Raw genomic sequence first — 22,753 nt, 5'->3', positions numbered from 1 at the left:
GAATGTATAAAAAAAGAAACACAAATGAATATGTTATCCACTAAAGACAAATAGCCTATAGAAGAAGAGACAAAATAACACATTAAACACACAAACAATAGCAAAAATATAAAATAGAATAAAATCAAAGATAAAAAATTATAATAATTACATTTTTTTAAATGTTTTAATATACAAATCAGTTATCCCAGTGGGTTACAAACACTTAAATAATAATAAAAAAAGACAAAAAGAAAAGGAAAAAAAGCTACTTTTATTTTACTCAGGCATGACACGGTCAGCTTAATCTCACCAACAGAAACATTTGGGGTCCTTTCACTTCACGTGTGCGTCTACCATCGTGAGGAAACCATGCCGAAGTCAAAGAGAGACAAGAAAAGTAAGAAATACATGTTTTAACTGTGATATTTACCAACACAATAAGCGTTTAAGCCTTTTTAATTGAAGCTAACATTAGCACATTACATTAACTTCAGTGGTGAATAGCACACAGACAGACGGGAGATAAACCAGTCACTGCTCTATTAGTGTAACTCAGAGCTAACTCACTCACTGACTTTGTTTTCACATTTTCCCTCAGTTTCGTTAACAAAAACAGCCAAGAAGGGGCTGGAGTCCAAACAGAAACTCATCGAGGAGGTGAGGGTTTTTATCTCTGGTTTGATGCTAAAAAGACCTGCGTGATGTTATAAAGTGTGTCATGAAGCTGGTTCATACGGAAGCTGAGAAAGGCCATGCTCGCAATCTTATTTTAAATGCCAGTTTCTCATCAGTAGATTAATGACGAGTGGAGCTCATTCTCATCTGTTCATTCCTGTCTTCTCTTCATGTCTGATAGCTCAACTATTTATATGAAGTGCAAGGAGCCCTCAGGTGGCTCCAAATGACTTGCGTTAAAAATCTGTCATGTTTCCTGTCTAAGTCTATTAAAATGATATTGCCTATATTAGATATTGCATCATATTATTACCAGGAGTTAATCAACCCTCCATATGGCTGTGATACAGATGTCATTATTAAAGGTGCTGTTCATGTTAGTGGGTACTTCTTGATCTGGCATTTCCAGGTTAAATCAGTTGCTACAGTTGTCAAGACCATCAAAGCAAGCTGTCATGGCACTAATGATCTCTGATAATAATTAATTAGCGGATACAACCATTTGTTGTGATAATATGTGGATTATCTTGAGATGACAAAGCCTGTTTTCTAAAGATAATGACACAGCAAGCTTTCTTGGCTTCTATAACTTGAAACTAATTCACCTGTGTCTGTGTGTGTTTTTTTTCTTTCTAGTTTCGGAAATGTGTGGACACCTACAGGCACTTGTTTATTTTCTCTGTGGCGAATATGAGGAATAACAAACTGAAAGACATCAGGACAGCATGGAAACACAGCAGGTGACGTACTTAAATCAGCAGTTTGACTTGACATCTCAGTAAATTTAAAAGGACAGCTTCATAATTCTGTCTTAAAACAACAGTCAGGTGCCCAAATGAACATTGAAACATGTTTTTCTAGCCATAATCATTCCTCCTGTTCATACTGGCCATTAGATCTCTTCATAATGCAGACAATGCAAGTGATGGGGGCCAAATTCTACAAGCATCCTTCTGTACTAAATGAGTTTATCTGAAACTACTGAAGCTTCAGTCGTCTAGTCAAATCAAGTAAATATCATTCAGTGCCACACTTCCTCTTTTTATTATACTTCCACTGCAGCTCAACAGGGAACCACTGTCAGAGGAAACACAAAGATGCTAAAAAGACTGTAAATGGGCAGATATCCACTTGACAAACTTAGACTGCTTAAGTCTCATATGACTTTTGCACAAAATGACTGTGGTCACACTGTGGACTTTGGCCCCCGTCACTGACATTGAAAGTGCATTTATGCATTAATATCCAGTATAAACAGGAGAAATGATAACAGCAAGGAAAACCTCTTTCAGTGTTCATATGGACACCTGACTGTTGTTTTAAGACAGACTTGAATATTTGTCAACAGTTCAACTATAATCTTCTATGCTCCACAGATTCTTTTTTGGCAAAAACAAAGTCATGATGGTCGCCATGGGTAAAGGAGAAACAGACGAATACAAGGATAATTTGCACAAGGTAGGCAAGATCTGAAGTGCTGTGTTCAGCCAGAAAATATCATGATAACCATAATCTGTTGCAAAGACTTAAACTTCTTTATTGCCTTTGTTAATATGCAGGTCAGCAAGCATCTACGGGGAGAAGTGGGTGTGTTATTCACAAATAAAACAAAGGATGAAGTACAAGAGTAAGTAAGGCTTCACTTAATGCAGCATTGTTAAGGGGACATCCCAAATATTGTTCATCAGTTGTCTAAATGATGTTCTCTGTTCACAGGTATTTCAGTCATTTCAAAGAGATGGATTATGCGCGGGCAGGCAACCAGGCACAGATGAACATAACTCTGGATGAGGGACCCCTGGATCAGTTTCCTCATTCAATGGAGCCTCAGTTGAGGCAATTAGGCCTCCCCACTGCCCTTAAGAAAGGTAAGATTAAGTATTATTGAATGCAAAGAAAAATTAAAGCCGTCAATTTAAAGGATGAGTTCACAATCTTTCAAGTCCAGTCTCTCCCCCTATATTTGCATTGCTGCAGCAGAATTGTGTACCTCTACTAAAATTTTACATGATCATTAATATCAATGGGCAGCTCATGATTTTTACTCGCACACTGCAAGCACAACACCGACCTACGTCATCATGGAATTGTTCTGAGTCGAATAGTGCATCAAATCCAAGAATCCTCTTTCTTCTCATTCTTCAAAGGACCTCTATGTGAAAGGTGCTGTTATAAGAGTAGCGTAGCTCCATCAAGCAATAGGGCTGTGTGTGTATATAGTGAATGTAGGTTTTTTTTCTTTCTTATAAATTGGGTTTGACAATTAATGGTCACATTTTTATCTATTGTTATTCAAGGAGTGGTGACACTGCTGAAGGATCATGAAGTGTGTAAGGAAGGGGACACGCTAACTCCTGAGCAGGCTCGTATTCTGGTGAGTTCTTGGCTGTTTCACTTCAGAAACTGTCGACTCTGACACACTGTATTGTGTTGGAGACGACTGATTGTTTCTTTCATTTTTGTCCACAGAAACTCTTTGGCAATGAGATGGCAGAGTTTAAGGTGGAGATCAAATGTATGTGGAACTCAGAAACAGGCGAGTTTGACAACTTTGCGGGCGAGGAAGAGTCCATGCAGGATAATGATGAGGAAGACGATGGTGATGATGCAGAATGAATGAATGTCGATGTAATAAATTTTACTTTTAATGTTCAACTGTTTAAAGCGGACTCCAGAAAAGGTTATTTTATTCCTGTAAAAATATCAAATTGTCATTGTTTACATTTATACATTAAGGATGAAGTGCTCTTATGCATTAACACATAATGGTCTCCAACTTATTCAGTCATAAGAAAATCATTTTAAGTGTAAAGTAAATTTGAAAAAGTAGGTAACTAAGAGGAAATGGCCTTCAGCAGATCTAATCTCTGTATAAACTTGCGTAACATTTGTATGGTCTGTTATGGAGATTTTAGCGGAAGAAGTTTGGACACTCATGGGCCACTAGATTCCAGGCTTCATCGAAGGCATTGACCACTCTCTCATCCAGAGGACCCTCCTCTGCACACGTCAAGTTTTGCTGAAGTTGCTCCATGCTTGACATGCCAACAATGACTCCATCTCCAAGATCACCCTGAAACAACACAAAGACAAATGATGCTGTCAAGCCATCATACATTCACTCACACTGTCAGATGGTCCAGTAGGTAGACATGGACCAGTTATGAACACGTATAATTCTACAAATGGCCAATTGATGTGTGGCAATTATGTAAAATGCCCCCTCCCCGACAGAGTTGCCTTTGTACAATCCAAAATATTTAGGCTTTGAAAAATTAAAACACAATTGACAGTCATCCTACAAAAATATAATACTATATTACAATAGTATAATATAAGTATTTAGTGACGTATGTACTAGAATTACACTGACTGTTGATACAGTTGTGACTTAAATGCTGTGTTGGAAGTGTGGAAAGACATAATACTGTATAATAAGAGAACTTTAAAGGCCGCTTTTAGCTTATAACTAATGTTTTCAGTGTTTTCAGCCATTTGAAATTCTACTTCAGTTGATTAATAGGAATAGGGTGATGGGGTAGGGTCAATCTTTCCTCAGTAAATACATAAACATTTAAAACATTGTGCAGACAATAACTACATTCTCCGAATGAGCTTAAATTCCTGATAATCTCATGCTGTATATTGTAATCTTGCCATAACCATTCACAAAACTTCACAAAAACTCTCCTGTCACTGTAGCTATCCATGCCCAGCAGGTACCTTCAGTTTTGAGTGGTGGTACATCCAGCGCATAGCAGCAGAAGTCAGAGTGGGTTTGTCTGATCCATACACTGTCTCCAAGGCTTTCAGAACCACCTCGATCGCCTCGAATTGACTCTGATTCCAGTATCTGACACAACAGGAGGACAGTCACAATATCTTGATGTGTTTCATCAACAAACAGCAGTGCAGAAACATATCTTACTACCAACAATATAAAATAAATCATATTACTTGATATGGAGGAACATTTTCAAAAGCTAACTGCTAGTATTTCACCTGTCTCTGTATGCTGCGGCCCAGCTGTTACCAAAGAATCGTCCTGAAGGCTGGGAACCATCTTTATCTTGATAATGATATTTTCCAGTCAGAAGGCCACCTGGGAAACAGTGGAGTCAGAATTTAAGCTTCAGTTATTTAGGCTCTTACTGTGTATATTTTAACATGACATTTTGGAAAATGAGTCATAGTTAATGTAAAAAACAAGAGGTCATACATCTTTACAGGATATATTAAGGCACAGCATGCAAACATACTGATAAGCAGGTATAATGTTAACCAACTTGGTTTACAGTAGCATGTTGATATACTAACTGTTGGTTAATTTGTACAAAACACAAAAAACAGGAGACTAATGACAATGTAATTTGGTCATAAACCAAAGTATTGATAAAATTGCAATTTTTGATGGATGGTAAGTCAAAGTGTCACTAGTGGGTTAGGGTTAAATTAGGTAGGTACGTTATTACAATTCATCCAGAGAGAGACCTGGATGAGTGTACCAAATTACAATTAATTCAATTGTTGTTGACACATTTTACTCTAAACCACCCATATGGTGGTACTGGAGGAAAAATAAAGGATTACCAGAGTCATTTGGATTCATCCTCTGCAGACCATGAATCTGTATAAAATGTAATGGCAACCTATCCAATAGTTGATATTTTAGTCTGGACCAGATTTTTGGACCAATCAACCATTCACAGAGCCCTTAGCATTGCTTAAAACAACATGATGTGTGTTCAGGACACAAGTTGAACATTATCCTTTGCAGTCAGTGACACACATGAAACTAGGTGCAAGGTGCACCACAAAAGGCGGATAATGGGTACCTGCTAGAGGATTATACGCATAGAACTTCATTCCATAGTATCTCAGACATGGCAGCAACTCTGTTTCAACCTGTCTGGTAGTGGCATTGTACATCCCCTGTGGAAAGGTTGTAAAACTCTAAATTAGGGGCTTATTATAATCAAAGAGATCAAATCCAACTTAAGTATGGTAAGCAAGGGAAGAAACACAAAATAAAGGTTAAAGCATTGGGACCACCTTGAGTTTCTCTATGCTATAAAGGATGCTTAAAAACAGTTTATTTGCCTGATAAAAATTACAGCAATTGAAGATATGTGGTTGCACAATTTTTTGTGTCAACATGAAAATGGGATTATTAAAACACAGTAATTAAATACAGGGATGCAACATCGATATAATTTATTGAACAGGTGTTCAATTCTGAGATTACAAAATTTGACTATATGGTTGTTTTAAAAAGTGCTCGAATACCTGATAGACAGTGGGAACGATCCAGCTGTTGTGTCTGCAGATGCACACTATTTCAGCAACTTCCCATGATGCATAGTTTGATAGACCAAACTGCTTGAATTTTCCCTGAGGGCGATATTTTAATAATGCATCATAGTTTAATGAAACATTGTAAAGTAAGCAGACAGCATTTCAACATGATGGGACAGTATAATCATCTTTTATCATTTATATACATTGTGTACAAAGGTATAGTCATCGTTTAAATGTGTTACGTTACAGGAAACATCTTTTGAGTTTTAACTAAGGTTTCTTGTCTCCTAACCTCTTTGTGGAGTTCATTACAGGCCCTGAGAGTATCCTGGATAGGATTCTGGTGGTCAGGGGCATGGAGGTAGAAAAGGTCCACACAATCAGTCCCCAGCCTCTGAAGGGAGGTTTCTAGCTGGGAGCGTACACTCTCTGGCTTCAGCGTCTTCCCATCCCAGGGGTTAGCCTTTGTAGCTATGCTCACTGTCATACAGAAACAGTAATTGTTAAGTAAGTAAGCTTGTCATTTACAGGTTCTTCAAGTGAACAGAATTGCACGTTTTATTTTTGCAAACCCAAACTTAAAATCAAAACATTGTCAAAGTGGTGAGAGTATATATTCTGATTTAAAAGATAGGGATTTGTACTTGATTTGATATTTTCATGATGACAGTTGTCTGTCTGGCTTTGGTAACTGATATTAAGAGTCTGGACTTGCCTTAGGGTTATTCAGTGTAGTCAAAAGTCATAATCGTAATATACTTTTTGGACAGATTCCAGGAAGTGTTTTTTGTTGTTGTTGTTTTTTTTTTTTTTTTTGTGTTTTTTTTTTTACATCATTCTGACAACATACTGAATAAATATATCCAGACCCACAAATATACATCTTTAACAAAGCCAATGTGCTATGTTAACAGGTAAAGCACTGGGCTCATTCTAGCCCACTGTGAAAGGAAAAGTGTAAATTTAGCCCATGTATTGTCAAATGAGCTGGTTCTGGTCTGCAGAGATTATCAAGTCATCATACTTGGAAAAGTCATACTTAATTGTCTGGATAGACCTGTTTGAGACTCTTGGGCAAAAATTTGCATACAAGTTACCATTTAATACACTGCACACAGCACTAGATTGCAGCTTTATTATATGTCTAGAGACCAAGAAGCCAAACCTATAACTTTCACCAGTTTTTCTGTATGTCAACTTGTTTGTAGTAATTTGATTTGAACATATTCTATTACAGAATGTGCCCTATATAAGCACGATATTAACAAAGTTAGAGACTAAAATGTAAGTAGATTTTAACCACACAAGGCCACAAGATTATATAATAATGTAGAACACTACTGATATACTGTTATAGTGCTAGTATTATTAACAGATGTGCAATCCAACTGGAACACACTGAACCCTGGTCATCCAGACTTGTACATAAAACTGACAATAATGCTTAACACATTGCAACATGGGAAATGTAGGATCCATTGTGTCTGGGGCCTGATCCGGACTAAAAGCAAGCATATCTCTGCCTCTACTGATCTGATTTTTATCTTATTCTTAATTTAATCTGTCACTTTTGAGTTTTCTGACTTTATTGAAGTGAGACACTAAATCACTGGATCACCACTTGTTGTATATAATAGATTTAAGAGCACAGGGATTTATCAAACAAGACCTTGTAAATCTGCTGGTAGTTACCCAGCTCTGTCACCACTGACTCCATGTGTCACTGGTTTTGATTTGTGTGCACACATTCTTGTTTTTGCTTGTCAAACATACATGTATTGCTTACATGGTGTGTAGAATGAGTAAAAACATTTTATCCATTACAAGGAAATGAAAGTGTCTTTGAGGAGGTTATAAGTAGGAAATCTCGCCTAGTACACACAGATTACATCATGAACATACACTATTTAAAGTCAGCTGTACACTCAAACCCCTAAAAACAGGGACATGCGTTTGTGTGTGTGTGTGTGTGTGTGTGTGTGGGGTCTGTCATAGGATACTTTAACAGAGTGTTTTAGACATTAGACCACTTAATTGGGGATGGCTTGTGCAACTGGGGACAAAAGCTGTGTCCCCAAAGCAGGTTTTTGTGTCAGTGGTTAAGTGCAGGGTAAGAGTAAGGTTAAGGTAAGGGTAGTTATGATGGTTAGGGTTATAGTTAGCCTCCAGAAAATTAATGTAATTCTATGTAATGTCCCGACAACTGACCATAGTCTGATATGTGTGTGTTTGTGTGACGGACTGGTGTAACTTTTTAATACTGTGACCCAGCTATCTGTGTTTGTTTAGTGCTGGTTTGTCACTTTGTGTATGTTTTAATTGTGACCCAACGGGCAAGAGACTGCAGATATAGGCTAAGTGTGGTTCATTATACCAAAATTTAATGTGTAAATTAAATGTCCTACACAGTCCAACATTTTTAAAAAATTCATTTCATTTCATTTTTAATTGTAATAAAAGTCATAATAAAGTGATCAAAAGACTTCCCAGACCTATTACAGGGGGTCTTTACTTAGTTCATTTTTGGTACCCATTGTAATCACATACGTAATATAAATTACATAGGCCTAGGATAGTTATTAGCAGTGGTTGTCAAAGTGGGGATCAGGGCCCTAGGGTCCCTGAGGGGGTTCCATTGGATCCCCAGCAAAGGGGGGAATTAAGTATTTTCACTATATTTCCATCTTTAAGTTACACGATGACATAATGCATTAATGTTTTGGTCATGACTTTCATACACTTTTTGAAATAAAACATGTAAAAGCAAAAATCTTATCAAAGGGGTCAAGTCAAATGGTCTAAAATGTGTCAGTTTAGGGGTGCTCAACGTAAACAAGTTTGAGAGCCACTGGTTACTGGCTAACTAGACCACCAGCTGTACCTGATTTAGGAAGCTTCATGCCCCCTATGACGACCTCTGACTTCCCGTCCGCGTACATGAAGGCTGTGTCCAGGTGGTTGTGTCCCCTTGCCAGGAACGCCTGCACCATCTCCAGGCTCTGGTCGGCGTCGGCTCGGCCGCCAAACGCCATCGTCCCGAGCAGGGAAACCGGCCGCTTAGCTTGAGACGACGACATTTTTCGACGAGCTGCAAACCTCGGCAACTGTGTGAGCACGTCTGTAATAAAGTGTCGCTGTTTCAATGCGCACAGTCCCGCTGTTATTATACTCCGCATGCTACAGCACAGCAGTGTGCAGCAGAGAGGGGGCAAAGGTCGGCTTGGTAATTAGGGAGCGTCGTAAAGTTACTTAACCGGGTTAAAACGGAGACATGCGCTCTTCTGTAGGATAGCAGGACAGCTGCTTGACTGTTTGATTATAAATAGTTGAGACAGTGCAAAGTTCGTTTGCTGTGACCACTTCCTGTTGTTTTAAACATGTATGTTAATAATTGTTCAGTTGTCTTCGTTGCATCATCTGTAGAGCTCTTAATATTAGATCTGGATGTGCTGTGCAGTTCCTACTTTTAATCACAAGGTGTCAGCAAATCACCACAAACACAAAGGTCTTCATGGTTTCCTCCTGCCTCCAGGGCTCAGGCAAATAGTCCAATTTACCCATATGGCATGTGATTGACTTTATGATAAGTGAAAGTGATTTATTTTTTATTTGGAAAAGATTCAATGGTCCGATAAATCTGGTGTAAAAGTCAAACTACATCAATTTCACCGCATCCTAATTTAATTCTCATCCTACCAACATATTTAACATACAAGGACTACTTACTACCTTGTTACCTGCGGACTCCATAAACTACTGTAAGAAATAACAGTCATAGCAAAATGTTAACTTATTTCTTTTCAAATGATTATTAGGTATGTAATTAATGTCACCTGGGGAAAAAAATGGGGTAAGTTAGTAAATTTGCACATCATGTGGCCTAAAACTAAAGAAAATACTTTTCTTTAATACAGATTGCAGCTTTTATCCAAAGTATATTCTCTCTACAAAGCCTTCAAAATAAGTGCCCCTACCCCCTGATAATGTGTGATACTTGCAATTAGGACCCATGGGGAAAATTAACTCAATAAATAGTTCCATCTATTAAAACTAGATGCAATTGGGTACGTTTGATGTGGCTCCCCCAGGATATGAAGTCATTAGGAACAAATTAACAAAGTTGTTAAAAATTGGAATGGTAGAATAAAACACCTGTGAGATATGACAAAAAGTACCTTTATGAGGTCTGCGGGTGGGATGAGGTTAAGAACCATAGTTTGTGATATGCAATCCTGGGGTTAGGTAATCCTGTGTGTGGCCCTGGACAATAAGCTTTAGGCCTTATTAGGCCCTTCCAGACATGTGTGGTTTCCCCCAACCCATTTTGCAGAGAGACTCAGCAACCAACAAGTATATCTATACTGGATTTGCCAAATATTTGCTGTGAATTTGTTTATTTGTCATATGTCAGCATAAAATTATCTGAAATTTAAAAGCATTAAAACTAGATTTAAACAAAAAGCCCCTCTATAAGACAAAGCTTTAAGATTAGTTTTAAAATAGTTTTAAATGCGTTTCAGTACGATCTGTTGCCCAACCAGCTTGTTATTAATCAAATTACTACAAAATAATTGCCACACAAACAACATTGTGTGGTCTGATGGTCAGGGGTCAGTTGTCAGTTACCTGCTCTTCCTGGTTAGTATTCAGCTTTGTACCAAAACTATTATGAAATGCAGATAACTAAAACTGTTTGGAAAAGGCTTTTGTTACTTACTTTAGGGATCTCAGGGGTTCTTGGTTACAAGGCTTGATTACCAACTGGGCAAAGTTGCCAACTGACTTCCAGACCCCCGAAGTATCAGGTTCCCTGTCTGTCAATTGGTTTATAGCTAATTTGTTTGGGAATTTGGATGAGAAAAAGCACAATGGCAACTTTTTTAGACAATTGTGTGACTATATTATAGTTTTAAGACCTCATTTTAGTTCATGTATAGCCTATATTATTATATCATTTTAATATTTTATATTATTACCATGTGCAATATACTGTACATAAATGTTTCTTTTTGATGTATGATCGTCAGTAGTCTGCTGTGTGTATAGGGGCTGATGGGAACTTGGAGATGACAGGGAGACAATTACAGGGGGCAGTAGTCTAGGGTGGAGGGTCAGTATAAAAGCCCAAAAGCAGATCTCTGCCCTGGGGTGGCTTTCAGACAGGTTAATACAACCATGCTTGGATGTATGTATCAGGACCCCAGATATAAACATAAACAGATGAAGACTCACTTTGGTTGTTGCACAGAAAGACTCACTTGTTCAAGTTCTCACTAGATGATCTCTGATATGTCTGAGAGCCCCTGAGGTAATTAAGACAACATGCTGTAGTTGATGGTACCCTCGGAGGTTGCACGGACAGCAGTGACCCGGGACTCTTTTTGGGTCATGAACACACACATGCGTCCAATGAAAGCTTTGTTTAGAGAGCAGCAGTGGTCGGTCCTGGCGGCCGACCCTTTGACCGCACCATCAGCTGTTTGCCGTGTGCAGTGACCACTAAGCTGCTTCAGACCACTTCCTCCCTCCTCTGCCTCAACCCCCAAACATCCTCTGTTGCGCTAAGAAGGAGGTGGCCATGCGTTTACTATGAGTGGTTTAGGCTACATCTCCGCTTTTATTCCAATACCTCTGCGCGCGCCGTTTTCACCATTACGCACTAACAAACGCCACATTGGTCAAGGGAATGAATTGCATGTCAAAAAAAGAAGCGCAAATATCAACACATCATACAAGGCATTAAATCTCAAATTATAGTGTTTTTTTTGCCCGAGAAGAACTTTGCTCGTAATTAAGCCCTGACCTGGGGAAAACTTTTCAAGTCACAGTTTGTGAGTGCACTTCGCCGACTGTAGGGTGCCTTTTGTGTGTGTGTGTGTGTGTGTGTGTGTGTGTGTGTGTGTTTCAGGAGCTACTGAAGCTCCGAATAATAGCACCGTGTGCATGCCCCCCCTAAAATATCCTGCCATCATTACCAAGTCAATGGAGGGAGGCAGAAGGCGCTCAGCCTCCACCAGTCTCTGCCCGTCAGTCCAACATCTGCAGTGAGGAAGTGTAGGTGAACTGCAGTTTTCAGTGTCAGTGTCACACACACTCAGAGACATAACCCCGCTTGTAATGGCTCTGTCATTTTTGGAAAGTTTCGCTCATTTCCACGCGGAAGATCCCTCGCGCGCCTTTTAACTTTCTTTATTTCTCGGAGTTTTTTGTTTTTTTTAGTTGGTTTTATCAATACGGTTGCACTGTTTGTTCTTGGGTAAACCGCTGACTTACACTGATGAACGAGCCTGCAGATTCACATTTTTTAGAACTGTAACCCGAGAAGAGGAAAATGGATTGTGTTATTTTTTATTTTTTCCTAATATTTATTAAAGGGACTCATGCCTTCCGGTATAGCATCGCCAACAATCTTCAAGCATATATGTGAGTAGTGCACTTTCCTGTGTTTTGTTGCTTACATTTGACTTATATCTACTTGGCACACATACTCATGAGGATGATGTTTACTCTTCATCCTTCCTAAAAAATGGTTTTACAGCTTCTTTGAACTTGGAGCTGCTCGATCACCTGCGCATGCATAAACTTATGTCAAAGATTCAACCAGAGCGAGACAACAGAGGGTTGTGAGACATTTCTCCTCCTGTTTCAGAGTTTGTAAACAGCAGCTGGATGACTAATCTATTTTGTAGATGCTTTTATGCTCTCATATGATGGTCTTTTCATTTCCATACATAGTTTAACTGTAGTTTTCTTGATAAGCTACACACTCCTTGTGGATGGATACCTGTCTGCATACCTAACTCTGTCAGATGCTGTTTGTTTTATGCCCCTCAATGTGAAGAGCCAGTCATCATGACATTAAACACATTTATTTTAAACCACCAAAATAATAAAAAAAAATAGCTTAAATTAGGTGAGAGAATTAAGACTCTCGCCACAAACAATAAAGGCTTAAATATGCAATGATGTGTATAGATAGATGGACGTGATAGTGATTACTATTGTTTACAAGATGAGCAGCTGGATGTTTTCTGAAGAGTCCCGCTGATCTCCATATGCCAAGCCTTCCTGTCTGTCCTTGGAGAGTTACCAAAGAAGTAAATGTTTCAAAGATCAGGTTGCACTTGTGAGTAGGTTTTAGAGTCATCAATGTGGTTCAGGGAATGGTGTCAAGACAGTCAGTGGCACCTCTCCCTGTTAACCCAGGCAGGCTTTGTGACAAAGGAGAAAAAACATAATAGTTAAAGGCTTACATTATTTTACCTGGGGGTGAAAATGTTAACTGTCTCCTCTTTCTGCTCATACAAGTTGAAACATATGTTCTACCATATCTCCAGTGAAAACACTATAAATTATTTGTGTGATTTCTCTGGAAAAGACAGGCATGTTTTTGTTTTGAAAATATTATGCAGTTAAGTGGTAACTGGTGACAGAGATTGTACATCATATGCTTTTGTTTCCCAGCAAACCTGCCTCGCATCTAAAACACTTTGATCCTGTCTTCTTTTCCTTTTCACATTTGGAGTCAAATCAAATGAAGCAGATAATGTCTGCCACTTTCATGTCCATCCTACCCTCTAGATGACTTTTAGGGAACCCATTTCATGTGAATATTAAGTTTAAGTTTAACTACAGGTGGTATCTTGTGCTTTGCAACTCAGCACTCTGAGAGGTGAGGTATGAGGAATTCCCCCTAAGTCTTTAAAAATACCAATCCCAGACATCATAAGAAGCCTTGCACAGGTAATACCCTCAGAGGCATTATGTTGTTGACGACAAGAAAAATGAGAGCGTTGTCCATCTATCTGCATTTCATACAGCGCTCATAAATTGCCCTGCTGCCATCTGTACATCTGTTAAACATTTCAAAACATTTGGACACCTTAAGTATTTTCACCACTTTTTTTTCCTTCTAGGCCCAATGTGTGTATGGAGAGAGAAGTGACGCTCGTCGCCCAGAGGCAGCCGTGTGTGCAGGCCTTCACACGCATGGTTAAAGTGTGGAAGCAAGGCTGTGTGGGACAGTCATGGTGCATGGGATACGAGAGGAGGTGAGTAATACACCTCATTTGTTGTCTGTCTCATGAGCCTTCCCCTTTCCCTTTATGTCAAAACCTCTGGCTTTAAGACAAAAAACCCCGACTTCACCTGCAGGGGATGTAGCATTTTGCTGATTAAATACTTCTGGCTTGAGCAAGCCTTAATTAATGGTTTTATGTAGTCTGCATGAGTCATGCTAAGTTTTATCAGATAGAGCCTGATCCTTCACTTAATTCCATCTCCAAACAGTGTCTAGAAGGACAAGATTTATCTCCCCGATCTTCTCCCTCCCCTTACCTCTTCATCTCTCTTGCTCTTGTTCTGTAATCAAAGCTTTGAGCCTCTCATACAGTTAAGTGCAAGGTGTAGCCCCACTTCACTGGGGTTACTAGCTATTTAACACACAGGCGTCTCAACAGCCAACATTCCTTTGAAGGAGAGTCCTAATGCTAACATCTTAGCATGTGACTGAGAGTCAGTTTCAGGAGTTTCTTACTGTGTCCCTCACACTCGCTTTCTCCACATTATTTACCATGTTGCAGAGTCAAAGGATGCTTTGAAGGCATCCAAAGCCACAATTATTCACCGTAAACAAAACATGTTTCCACAGTGCGTAATGACTGTGCTGGTTTGGCAATGAGAGGGGTCCTAAAGTACAGGGATAGGCACTGTTCTCTGAAGTAGAGTCTGCCAGTCTCACACCTTAAAATGATGCCTTAAAGCTCTGGGAAATGTTTGCTGAACAGTGTACTGCATGTTACATAAAGTGCTGGGAGTCATTGGATTAGATTACCACATGTATTTGTTTGTTTTTTATTTATTTATCAGCATTCAAACACCTGAAGCATTAAAATATATAAGTGCCGGATATAAAATCAAATAATCTTACAACTGGGAACTGAAAGAAGAATGTTTTCAGTCCTTGTAACGCCTTATTAATCTTTACACAATCTTTTATTACTGTTATTGCAACAGATTTCATTGAATGTTTTTAACTTTGTGTTTGGCATGTTGACAGGACAGCATACTACACAGCATACAGACAAGTGTACAGACAGGATTATCAGACTGTGTACAAGTGTTGCCCTGGATGGTCTCAACTTAATGGAGAAGCTGGTTGTCTCTATCGTAAGTATCTTCATTACTTTTATTTTTGTATTCTCTCACCTTTTAAAACAGAAAAATCTACAAACATGTCGTTTGTGTAGAACACAGAAACTATGTGGATAGGTTTGTTTACTTACTGACTCAGCAGAAGGAAGGGTACTTCAAACATCACCTCACAAATGGCACAGACCTGAATGAAAGGTTTTAGACAAAGGTCAAAAGGGTCAAGAGGTGCTCTGCCCATCGAGACTCCTCAACAGATGTTAGTAGTCAGTACGACGTCCACAGTACTTGTGTTGTCACAACAGTCCCTCAATGTTTAAATGTGCAACGTGGGAAAAAAAGTCAAGCGTTGAAAGAGTCAAGTGTTGACATCCACTCCGATCTCATCAGATTTGCACCATTGTCCCGTGCCCAGGAAAAAAAACCCTTTATGATCTGAGAGTGACGTCATAGCTCCACAGTGCTCCTGTAGTTTAAGATAGATAGTCTGTCTGGCAGTTAGCGCTTTCTTGGCTGGGTAGCTACCTAACAGAGTACAGTAGAGCTCCAAATGTCCACATTGCTTGCCCAGCTGTATTCCCATGTTTTATTCTTGGTTCTCATCCACAATGTCATGCCATAACTTCTCATTCAGAGGTCTGACATGGCAGCGCAGATGAGAGGATTGCATTATAGATATAAAAACAGACAAGTCTCTGTAGTGTTTACTCCAACCACTCACAGCTCAGGCCCACAAAACAAACCCATCAACTCATAGTGGAGAGAGAGACTGCTGACATGTGCAAAAAGAACAAAGAAACACAAATGTCAATCTCCCCACCGTAATTCAAATCCACAGGTCCATGTATGGAAAAGTTGTTCTGTTGGTCACACTGGGGCTGCCAACAGCCCATCTCCTTGTGAAGAAGCTTAGCTTCACACCACTGAGACCAAGAAGCCCCCTTTGATGGGATTTTACAGCCAGTGATCAAGATCACATAGCCTGCATACAATAGACAGACCCTTGGCAAGGTCTTCCTGTAAACAGTTTGTCCCCTGTCCGGTAGACTGACAAGAAAGTCCCCACTTTCCTATTCTCTGTAACCTGCTTGGAAACACCCTGTGTGCTTAATGCCCAGTACAGCATATTAGTCTTTAGGATAGCCCTCTGATGGGAAATGGCAGGGATGGAGAGATGGAGAAGATTTGGATTTGACTGTCATCAGTGTGTTATTATGGCATCTATGCTCTCTTCAAAGAGCTCTTTGTTTCCAGGGACAAGGTTACAGTATTAAATTATACAAGGAAGCATTACACTGTCTGCTCTTCAATGAGTCTGGTTTGTTTTAAAACACTCATAAACAAATGTCTTAAAGAGACATTCCTCAGGACTGCCCAGTGTCTCCCCTCACTTAAGTCGACGGAGGTTTTGTTTCTTTTTTCGCGTGACAATGGCTGCTCTTTTTGACGTGAGGTAGGGCTTTTATCTCTGTAACCAAAGACGTGGCAGCACTTTAAGATGGGACAAACTAATCACCCTTTTCTCTGAGCCATTGAACCAGGATAAAAGGAAGCTCACACCACAATCCTCCCTCTCCCACTCCTGCGCACTTTGCTATGCACTATCTCTACTGTACCTCAGTCAGCACAATGTAATCTGTGGGGCTGTTGTCAACAGCACCTACAACATCCAAAAGGAAAAATCTGTTTTGTAAAATGTACAGCTTTAGCAAATCCACTGAAAAAAACCCAAAACAGGGAAAGATGGGAATGCTTTGTGTTGAGATAGTGATTTAGTGTGTCTGGCACTTTTGAGGTTTTTTTCTGTTTGGTGTTGTCCCTCGCCTTCCCTCTTTCACTCTCCCTGTGTGTTCCCTAATAAAATGTCAGTGTTAGGTAATTAGTCTAATGACCTGTGGTTATTGTGAGGCAGTTGAGCGGAATTGAGGGTATAATCATGTTGTAGATACAGCACACAGTGACTTGGAAGTTGAAGAGTTTGTTGATTGAGCCCTCTGTCCCTTCATTAGTTCACCTGTGTTTCTTCTCTTCCTTTATTCCAATTATATTGTAGTTGTCCAAATTTAGACTTTTTCTCACATAATGGCAATTCACAGCCTCAATTATTGTGCTCTCCAGCATTCTTTGCTTTGCATAATTAGTCACATATTTGGAGAAAGAATATACCACAGCACAGCAAACGTCTGGTTATTTTCACATTTTATTCCACTATTTTCTACCCCCCCACCCCCCCTCTTACTTTCCATATCTTTCTGTTTCAGGCTACTATTGTCTAATTATAAAGATTTATGAGTTTTCCATTGACACAGTATCATGAATTTAGAGAGAGATGGTGCAAAGAATATTCGAGATTTTAAGTTTTTGTTTTCCAAATTGTGATGTTTTCCAGTATTATAAAGAATGCTTAATGGGGAGAGTCAAACTGAATGTTGTTTTAAAGGCAGGTATTTAACCATTTGTTTTCTTTATTAATCAGTTAATTGTTTAGTCTATAAAATGATTGCTGATTGCAATTTCGCAGAGTTCAAGGTGACAACTTTAAATGGCTTGTTTTGTCAAACCAACAGTCCATAACCCAAAGATGTTCAATTCATAAAAAACAGAGAAAAGCAGCAAATCCTCAAATTGCTGTAGCTGGTTGACATTTTTGCTTCAATCATCAGAATAGTTGCTGATCAATTTTCTGTTGATCAACTTATCTTTCAGATGATGAATCATTGCAGGTCTAATGCATATGTTCTATTTAAGATCTTAGAGCCACATCTGTTCAAAGTTTTAACAGTTCATCTAATTCAGGTAAAGTTGTGGAGCCAGAATGCAGCATCAGAAAAAAAAACCCTGTGTGCAACAGAGGTGACTTTTGTTTGTTTTGATTAGACAAATTGGCTCAACGACTATCTCCTGAAATTGAAGAGCTCTTGACTTTGTGGTGGCGACTTCCTCCACTTAAACGTTTGGAGGGCCACTCAGTCAATGAGTTAAACCTTTTTAACTCAGCCTGCAGCCACGGGCCAGGTCAGGATGGACGGTGTCAGTTGGGAGTGGAAGCAAGCAGTTATGTTGATTGACGACGACAATAAGCTTTGTGACAGGGGCTGAGGAGCAAGGACAATGGCTCCTCCAGTTTGTCGTCCTCGTTAACTGCTGAATAGGAACTGGCCTCCTTTTGTGGTGGGACCAGGCTGGGGAAGGTAGCTACATGTGAAATAGGCCCAGTAGCCAGAAGAGAGGAAATTGTCTTCTGTCTATCCATGGGTGGTCTGTATGTGTGTGTTTGTGTGTGTCATGGAACACAGCAACAGCTATGTCAGCGGTTGTGGGGACCACATCATGCATAGCTGAACACAAATACACACAGACCCAGACTCATACAGGGGAACAGACAGAAATTATCAGCTTAAACATAACATGCTGTGTTATACGCCTAAATAGTGGTGTAAATTAGATCATTTGGTCCATAAAATATGGTCTCAGAATACTCTAAGTTATTCCTTTTGGTATAATGAGTAACATACAGATAAACACTGTTGTAAGCAGAATTTTTAAACAACTCAATGATGTTCTTGCTAGGTAGAGGAACTTGCATCTTTTTAGAATTATACCTATTCTGGTATCTCTGTCTGGCAAGCAGTCATGACTTAAGGATATTCGACAAGAAGTAGACACAGACCAAAAGCAATCTCGTGACATTGCTGGCCAGTTACAGATGTGGGTGTATTGCGAGACGGTGAATGTGGAGATGTGGAAATACGTCTGGCCGGCCAGTTTGTTCAAAGTACAAACTGATGCAGTTGCTGTTGAATGCTCTGCAAGGAGCAAATGCCAGTCTCTTCCTCTTCTCAACATTGCATCCTTTCCAGAGCTGGATGTCAAACTGCAGAGACGACATGACCAGAATCACATTTTTATACTGTTTTATACAGGACTTTCTTTAAAAAAAAATGTATAGACTCATACAAAAATAATCTATCTCAATCATCACTCATGACCCACTAGAAATGTGGCAGTGTATGTATCTTCAGAGACCCTGCCCTCTGCCTGTATTTTCTTATTATTTTTCTGTGTTTGGAACGCTTCTGGACGTTAACTTTTGGGCCGCGGGTATATACCCCCCACCCAATAACAGCACAAAGTGTGAGGTCTGAACTTGTAGTGTAGCCACCAGGTTACATCACTGTTACCATCTCTCTCCTCTGGTCATGGATGTATAAAGATATCAGGTCTCTGTGTCTGTTGAACGAGAACTGGTCTGAGATACACACACGCACACTGTTGCAGCTGAAAAGTCACATTTTCGAGTTAGGTGACAAAGGTGATCAAATACCCGAGACACAGCCCCAAAGCCTTTAATAAATCCTCAAATTGTATGTATGTAAGGGCTCCCTGAGCTCTGCAGCAAGAGGAACCACTTGAACAGTTCACACAAATGCTTTCATCCTCCCCCAAACACAACCGTGAACACAAGCACTTTGTGTGCAGTCACACTTCTCTCTCTGGAGTAACCTGTTTCCTGCTAAATTATTAATAATAATTCCATATATGGTGTAATGCCTGTCTCTTACAGTTTCCAGTTCTTGCATTTTGTTTTCCTTTTCCATCAATCACTTCTTGAGAATTGGCGTCACCATGTCATCATACACTTCAGATAACCGTTTCTATTTCTTCTTTCCTAATAAAGGAGACACAAACAAGGTGTGAGACATCTCAGCAAGGCATCTTACAATGTGGTTACAGCATGTAAAAGGTCATAGATAAGCATCATGTTCTTTTAAAAGCAAATTGACCAATTAAATTCCCTTTTATACTCAATTATCATCAGTGTTAATACAATAATATAATATATTTCATATGTAATTTTTCATCAACAACACACACACACACACACACACACACACACACACACACACACACACACACACACACACACACACACACACACACACACACACACACACACACACACACACACACACACACACACACACACACACACACAGAGCAGAGAGGCCCAGCAGACAGCAGTATTCACACCAAATTCGGCAATGCGGCAGCTTCCCACAGGCTGGTACGGATGCGTGGGCATGTTTATTTGTGCTTTAGGATGTAACTGCCATGAAAGAATCAGAAAATAATGTTTTATTTATTATTTATTCACCCTGTATCAATTTACTGCTTTGTTCTCAGTAAAACCACTCCCTCTCTTTTAAGCAGGGCAAGTTTATTTGTATTGCACATTTCAACAACAACGCAATTTAAAAGTGCTTTACAGAGAATATAAAAGGCATCAAGACAGTGTAAAGTGTAAGTGTAAAAGCAACACAACATGACATTTAAATACAATTAAAAAGTTATTTGATTGCAAATAAAAAATAAGTTTAAATAGAATAAGACAGATAGAACAGGAGGATAAAAGTTACAGTGTGAGATATTAACCCTCAAATTTGGTTTAATAAAAGGCAGGGGCAAACAGAAAAGTCTTCAGCTTTGATTTAAAAGACACAAAACTTGCAGCAGACGTGCAGTTTTCTGGGAGTTTGTTCCAGATGTGGTGCATAAAAACTAAACAGTGTTTAGTTTTGACTCTGGGGACAAGAAGCAGACTTGTCCCAGATGACCCGAGAGGTCTGGATGAGAGGTCTAGTTCACTTGACCACCGCAGCTCTCTCTCTTTCTCCCTCTTGCTCAAGCTTTCAGCTCACCGTGGTGTCATTGGCCCTGTTTACACCAGACATTAAAAGGTGATCTGATCACAAGTGGACAGCGCCAAAAACAAGTGTAAATGACCTCCAAGACGTGTTGTGATCCGATCACTCAAACCACTTCCTGAGGTGGTCTGGGACACATTTGACTAAATATTTTTTGTAGTGTAAATGCTTATTTGTCCTGATGCATAACCAGCAAGGATTTAACTGGAAAATATGTCATCAAGGCAGGACTCTGTGGTTATTTTGGTAAACGGTTGAAATAATGGAGATGAACACAGATGTAGTAGGGTAGAGTAATCTGAACAGTTGGTACAGCCTGTTCATGTGTTTTAGTCCTTGAAACATTTTTCTTTGCTCTTAGCTCTTTAGCCCACACCAAAAACAAATCTGGCGCTTCTCTGACTGATGTAATAACTGTGAGTGGGGCCCTTTGACCTTCTTGTAGAAATGATGTAGGCAGCAACAAAATGTAGACACAAGTGGTCACCTCGAGGCCCATTATAGAGACGGGTGTGAATGGCAGTGTGTCTCCGCTGTTCACTTGTGATTGGATCCCCCGAGGCGTGTGTTAATGACAGGTGTAAATAGGGTCATTGAGTCATGGAGGAGGAGCCAACTTAACTGAGAAATCCTGCATAATATGCCTTTAAGGTGACAATGTTAAAGTACAGTACCTAAGTACAGTATGTGGTTAGTAATTGTAATTGGTATTTATGATAGGCACATGATAAAATGTGTTTTATTCTGTCGCTGCAAGCAATGAACAAGGCTGCATTTAAGTCATAGAATGTTTAAATGGCTTGTGCCCCATTTAGATTTGCTTGCAGTATCTAGGGTGGTCTGATTGACATGCATATCATCACCTTGTCTAATCGATATCTCTGAAACATTAGTGGGTAGGTTTTTATGATGTTTTCTCTTTGTGATGTGACTCAATGTCAATAATCTCATATCTGATTATTCATTAATCCACATACTTGGAAGAAACAATGACAGTGTATTTCACTCACAGTAATAGGTATAATATAAATGTAGACACACAGTGTGTGATGTAGGGTGCTGCAAATGCTCCAGATATTCTAATTGCAGGTCTTTCATACAAAGAACATTTTTTGCAACGCGTTATTATGCCTACTTTGTCAAACTGACCTTATGTCAAGCTCAATTGGTATTTAAAGTCTTTCAAAGAAACTTGTCAAAGATCATCTGATATAGCTAGCCCCAGTTTTTCACAAGAACTCTTTGAAATGGCACATTCCTCTGTATAGCAAAATATGATTTGTTGCTTTAAAATAAAGTGCTAGGCACCGCACGTACCAATTATGGCACCAAACGGAAACCTGTGCGTAGGCCTTTGTGTCTGTGAATTGCCCTAGATGTGGTCTCCCTCTGGGTCGCATTCTGGGGGTTAAACAGATCGACGGAGCCTAAACAAACACAGGGCGGCCTCTGAGTTGATGTGGTCATCCCCTTCAGAAGCTGTAAGTGTGACACCTGCTCGTTGGCTTTCAGTTTCTCGGTGCGAATCGCTGACCCCTGCTCCGTCTGTCTCTTCTTTTTGTGGAAGCCGCTAATCCCCTCAGAGAAGGTGTCTTTGTAATAGAGTGCAGGCATTCACTACGACAGATGAGAGTGAGTTTTATGCTACGCTGCATGCCACATTAAGGAATTATTCCAGGGAAGATTAAGCAGCGTGAGGGGCTCAGGATGGGGGCGGCCCAAAAATGCCCTGGTTAGCTGCCAACAATCCTGTGTGTCTCACATCTCAGAAGGCGGAGTGTACATTCCCTGTGTTTGTCGCCTACTCGTGCAACCCTGAAGTGACTCTGAGAGACATCTGACCTTTTGCTTTGTTGCTGGTTATTTAATTGATTTAAAGCTTGTTCACCACAATTCAGGAATGTTTCATTAATTTGATCTCTCACAGCTGGTGATAATATCAT

At 39.6% G+C, this 22,753-nt stretch overlaps 3 protein-coding genes across 3 annotated transcripts in view; 2 read left to right on the top strand and 1 right to left on the bottom strand.

Annotated features, from left to right (window-relative positions):
- The first annotated feature begins 334 nt into the window (after positions 1 to 334).
- On the top strand, positions 335 to 3,321 carry mrto4 (MRT4 homolog, ribosome maturation factor). Its single transcript, XM_062415563.1, has 8 exons — positions 335 to 379; positions 581 to 639; positions 1,294 to 1,397; positions 2,034 to 2,115; positions 2,217 to 2,284; positions 2,374 to 2,525; positions 2,955 to 3,031; positions 3,127 to 3,321. Exons 1-8 carry the CDS (start codon positions 352 to 354, stop codon positions 3,271 to 3,273), a joined length of 717 nt encoding a protein of 238 aa, XP_062271547.1. The 5' UTR covers positions 335 to 351; the 3' UTR covers positions 3,274 to 3,321.
- Positions 3,290 to 9,280, bottom strand: akr7a3 (aldo-keto reductase family 7, member A3 (aflatoxin aldehyde reductase)). Its single transcript, XM_062415562.1, has 7 exons — positions 8,837 to 9,280; positions 6,248 to 6,435; positions 5,944 to 6,048; positions 5,493 to 5,589; positions 4,660 to 4,759; positions 4,381 to 4,510; positions 3,290 to 3,730 (listed from the first exon to the last, which is right to left on the bottom strand). Exons 1-7 carry the CDS (start codon positions 9,129 to 9,131, stop codon positions 3,569 to 3,571), a joined length of 1,077 nt encoding a protein of 358 aa, XP_062271546.1. The 5' UTR covers positions 9,132 to 9,280; the 3' UTR covers positions 3,290 to 3,568.
- Positions 9,281 to 12,257: 2,977 nt separating this feature from the next.
- megf6b (multiple EGF-like-domains 6b) overlaps positions 12,258 to 22,753 on the top strand; it is a 60,730-nt gene continuing 50,234 nt past the window's right edge. Inside the window, exons 1-3 of the mRNA XM_062415684.1 lie at positions 12,258 to 12,378; positions 13,872 to 14,006; positions 15,014 to 15,123. Of these exons, the coding sequence (XP_062271668.1) occupies positions 12,287 to 12,378; positions 13,872 to 14,006; positions 15,014 to 15,123 (337 nt within the window). The 5' untranslated portion in view covers positions 12,258 to 12,286. The remainder of the gene's footprint in view (positions 12,379 to 13,871; positions 14,007 to 15,013; positions 15,124 to 22,753) is intronic.

The sequence above is a fragment of the Scomber scombrus genome, chromosome 3 (assembly GCF_963691925.1).
Source record: "Scomber scombrus chromosome 3, fScoSco1.1, whole genome shotgun sequence".
Taxonomy (NCBI): domain Eukaryota; kingdom Metazoa; phylum Chordata; class Actinopteri; order Scombriformes; family Scombridae; genus Scomber; species Scomber scombrus.
The sequence above is the reverse complement of the archived record's forward strand: the minus strand, read 5'-3'. Positions and strand labels throughout refer to the sequence as shown.

What these genes read in the sequence shown, in the direction of transcription:
- mrto4 (XM_062415563.1), top strand. Translation starts at nt 352, where the DNA reads ATGCCGAAGTCAAAGAGAGACAAGAAAA. An exon ending in ACAGCATGGAAACACAGCAG is followed by an intron (nt 1,398 to 2,033) that starts GTGACGTACTTA and finishes TATGCTCCACAG; the next exon opens with ATTCTTTTTTGGCAAAAACA. An exon ending in ACAAGGATAATTTGCACAAG is followed by an intron (nt 2,116 to 2,216) that starts GTAGGCAAGATC and finishes GTTAATATGCAG; the next exon opens with GTCAGCAAGCATCTACGGGG.
- akr7a3 (XM_062415562.1), bottom strand. Translation starts at nt 9,131, where the DNA reads ATGCGGAGTATAATAACAGCGGGACTGTGCGCATTGAAACAGCGACAC. An exon ending in GCCGCAGCATACAGAGACAG is followed by an intron (nt 4,511 to 4,659) that starts GTGAAATACTAG and finishes CTGTTGTGTCAG; the next exon opens with ATACTGGAATCAGAGTCAAT. An exon ending in ACCACCACTCAAAACTGAAG is followed by an intron (nt 3,731 to 4,380) that starts GTACCTGCTGGG and finishes GTGTTGTTTCAG; the next exon opens with GGTGATCTTGGAGATGGAGT.